This window comes from Arachis ipaensis, chromosome B02 (assembly GCF_000816755.2).
Source record: "Arachis ipaensis cultivar K30076 chromosome B02, Araip1.1, whole genome shotgun sequence".
Classification (NCBI taxonomy): domain Eukaryota; kingdom Viridiplantae; phylum Streptophyta; class Magnoliopsida; order Fabales; family Fabaceae; genus Arachis; species Arachis ipaensis.
The window spans coordinates 15,105,511-15,108,837 of NC_029786.2; the positions used below are offsets into that span (position 1 = coordinate 15,105,511).

The following is a 3,327-nucleotide window of genomic DNA, read 5'->3' on the forward strand; positions in this document are numbered from 1 at the left end:
ATCCCAGGGCTTTGTGAGTGGGTGTGATGCCATGAATTAGGAAAACATGTTCACAAATGTGAGCCAAAGCATCATGGTAAGAAATACCAACACCTTCATCCCATTTCACAGAGGTATAAGCACACGGCCCAACATTAGTGTACTTCAAGGAGTCACTGATAGTTTCATTATTCAAGATAATGTCTCTGCCCTTAACATACGAATGCACACTTCCTTCATGGTAAGTCATGTTTGCATAAAATTCTTTGACCAACTGAGGATATACAGGTTTTTTGATTTTGAAAAGGTGATTCCAGTCTAAGAATTCCAAATTTTCAACAAAAGAAAAACCTTTCTTTTTCAAATTAGGTAAATCAGCCAGAAAAGATGGACATAGAGTGCGATACTGAACGACTCCCTCATAAAAATCATGGTTCATGGCAAATTTGAAACGATGGGGTTAAAGTCTGAGTGAGATGTCATGTAGTGTGATTTGTGAGCAAAAGGATCAATGTCTGGTTCTCTAACAGATGTGAGAGGGCGATGAGGGTTACCTCTTTGTGATTGAACAGGGACAGACCTTGACTTAGGTTTTGCTGTCTCAGGAACAGGTTCTGCAACAGCAGGACGCTTCCCTTTGGATGAGCCAGGTTTCGAAGAGCTCGGTTTGGAGGGCGTCGTCTTAGGTGGTGGCGTCGGCTTGGCAGGAGCAGGGTACCTTGGTGTAGTCTTGGTTCGCGCCATGGGTGCAGTGCGAGGAGGAGAGGTAGGAGGAGATGGTGAAGGTGTGAAGGTGCGGTCTTGGGAGCGAGTGGAGGGTTTGGATGGAAGTTTATACACTTTTTCTCGAGGAGGCTTGTGTGCTATGGTTTTCTTCCTCATTTGGTGGTTTTTGATTTAAGAAGAAAGAGAGGAATGTGGGTAGTGGTGAAAACCGAAGGGATAAAGAAGGAGTAATGGAGGGAAGAGAGGGAGTGTTGGTAACCGTACCCAAAAGCAAATTTCCAAAACCATGCAACTGTATCACCATTTGAAAAGACTTGAAAAGACATGACCTCATTCAAGAAAGATTTTATTTGATTTTAAAAAATTTTAAAAAATTAATTTTAAAATTTTGAAAAACAACAAAATTAACCTGAAACACTTTTTGGGCCAAAATTAAATCCTCTTGAAAACCTTTTGGGCCATAAAACATTTATTGAAAACCTTTTATGAAACACACAAGTCATCAAAAATAACAAACAAGATTGTAACATTCATGTTAGGGCCCTGAAGTGATATGAGATTAATAAAACCCATTTGGACCACTCTTGATCTGAATATTGAGGTTGGCCCAGATTGAGGTTCATTTGAAATAAGCCCAGAACACGCTGACTTTATGGAAACGTTCATCACCTGCCCAGAATTGTCTCATGCCTGTTTATGAGACAAAAAGCTCCAGCAAATACATCAGCATTTTTCAAACAAAGAATCATAACTCAAGATTCCTAGACAAGTCCTAAGCATGCAGAATCTATCCTCAACTAATGGTTTTGTAAAAATATCTGCTAATTGCTCCTCTGATTTAACAAATTGAATACTAATATCCCCCTTTTGGACATGTTCTCTTATTGAGTGAAATTTCACTTCAATATGTTTAGTCCTAGAGTGCAAAATTGGATTTTTAGAAATATTAATGGCACTCATATTATCACACAGCAGGGGAATATTTTCAGCATTTAATTTGTAATCAGCAAGCTGTGTTTTCAACCATAAAAGCTGAGAACAACAAGAAGAAGCAGCTATATACTCAGCCTCTGCAGTGGAAAGGGCCACTGTTGGTTGCTTCTTACTTGACCATACATTTAAGGACTTCCCAAGGAAGCAACATAAACCCGAGATGCTCCTCCTATCAACTCTATCACCAGCAAAATCTGCATCACAATAACCAACTGCAGAAAAATCATCAATCTTAGGATACCAAAGACCAAAATTGGATGTGCCATGAACATATCTAATGATCCTTTTAACTGCAGAAAGATGTGACTCTTTAGGTTTGGATTGGAACCTAGAACACAATCCAACACTTTGCACAATATCGGGTCTAGAGGAAGTTAAGTACATAAGAGAGCCAATCATTCCTCTATACCTAGTCTCATCAACATCTTTCTCAGTTTCTCCCTTATCTAATTTAGAATTAGGATGCATGGGAGTTCCCATGGGTGTGGCATTTTCCATACCAAATTTCTTAACTAATTCCTTGGCATACTTCTCTTGATGAATGAAAATACCTTTTTCAGTTTGTTTAATTTGCAGCCCAAGGAAGAAATTAAGTTCACCCATCATACTCATGTCAAATTCACTTGTCATGAGTTTTCCAAATTCAGAACAAAGGGATTCCTTTGCTGATCCAAAAATAATGTCATCAACATATATTTGGACTAGAATAAAAGAATCATTAGAGTTCTTGATGAATAGAGTTGTGTCAGTGGTGCCTCTTTGAAAACCATTTTTCAAAAGAAAAGAGCTAAGTCTCTCATACCAAGCTCTAGGAGCTTGTCTTAAACCATAGAGAGCTTTAGATAGTTTGAAAACATGATCAAAATGCTCTTTATTTTCAAAACCAGGAGGCTGCTCCACATACACTTTTCTATCTATCACTCCGTTCAAAAATGCACATTTCACATCTATTTGGTATAATTTAAAATCACAAAATGCAGCATAAGCTAAGAGAAGTCTTATGGCCTCCATTCAGGCAACAGGGGCAAAGGATTCATCAAAGTCTATTCCTTCTTCTTGGTCATATCCTTGAGCCACTAGCCTTGCCTTGTTTCTTGCAATGCTACCATCTTCTCCCAACTTGTTCCGAAATATCCACTTGGTGCCGGTCACTTTCTTTCCACTTGGCCTTGGAACCAAAGTCCATACTTGGTTCTTTTCAAACTCAAGAAGCTCATCCTCCATAGCTTTAACCCAAGAAGGGTCACTAAGTGCTTCCTTGACGTTTTGAGGCTCTATTTGTGAAAGAAGGGCAATGTTTGATCCTTCATTTGTCTTTCTAGTGGAAGACCTTGTTTGCACTCCATGAGAGATGTCCCCAATGACAAATTCCTCAGGATAATTCTTCAAGAATCTCCATTCACGAGGTCTGGTGGACTTGGAGGCAGATTCATTCACCAAGGGATTCTGGGTGCTGCTGGCTGCAGAATTTCCTTCAGATTCATGAGACAAAATGGAATTGTCTCTCGAATTTTCAACTGTTGTAGTTTCCGGATCAGTTTGACCAGAATTTTCTTTTTCATGATTTTGAGCAGCTTCATCTTCCTTTTGAGATTGATTTCCTGCATCACAATCTTCCAAAATACTTTG

At 39.1% G+C, this 3,327-nt stretch overlaps 1 protein-coding gene across 1 annotated transcript; it reads right to left on the reverse strand.

The window, feature by feature from the left end:
• Positions 415-861, reverse strand: LOC107626993 (extensin-like). The gene has a single exon (XM_016329875.1). It carries the CDS (start codon positions 859-861, stop codon positions 415-417), a length of 447 nt encoding a protein of 148 aa, XP_016185361.1.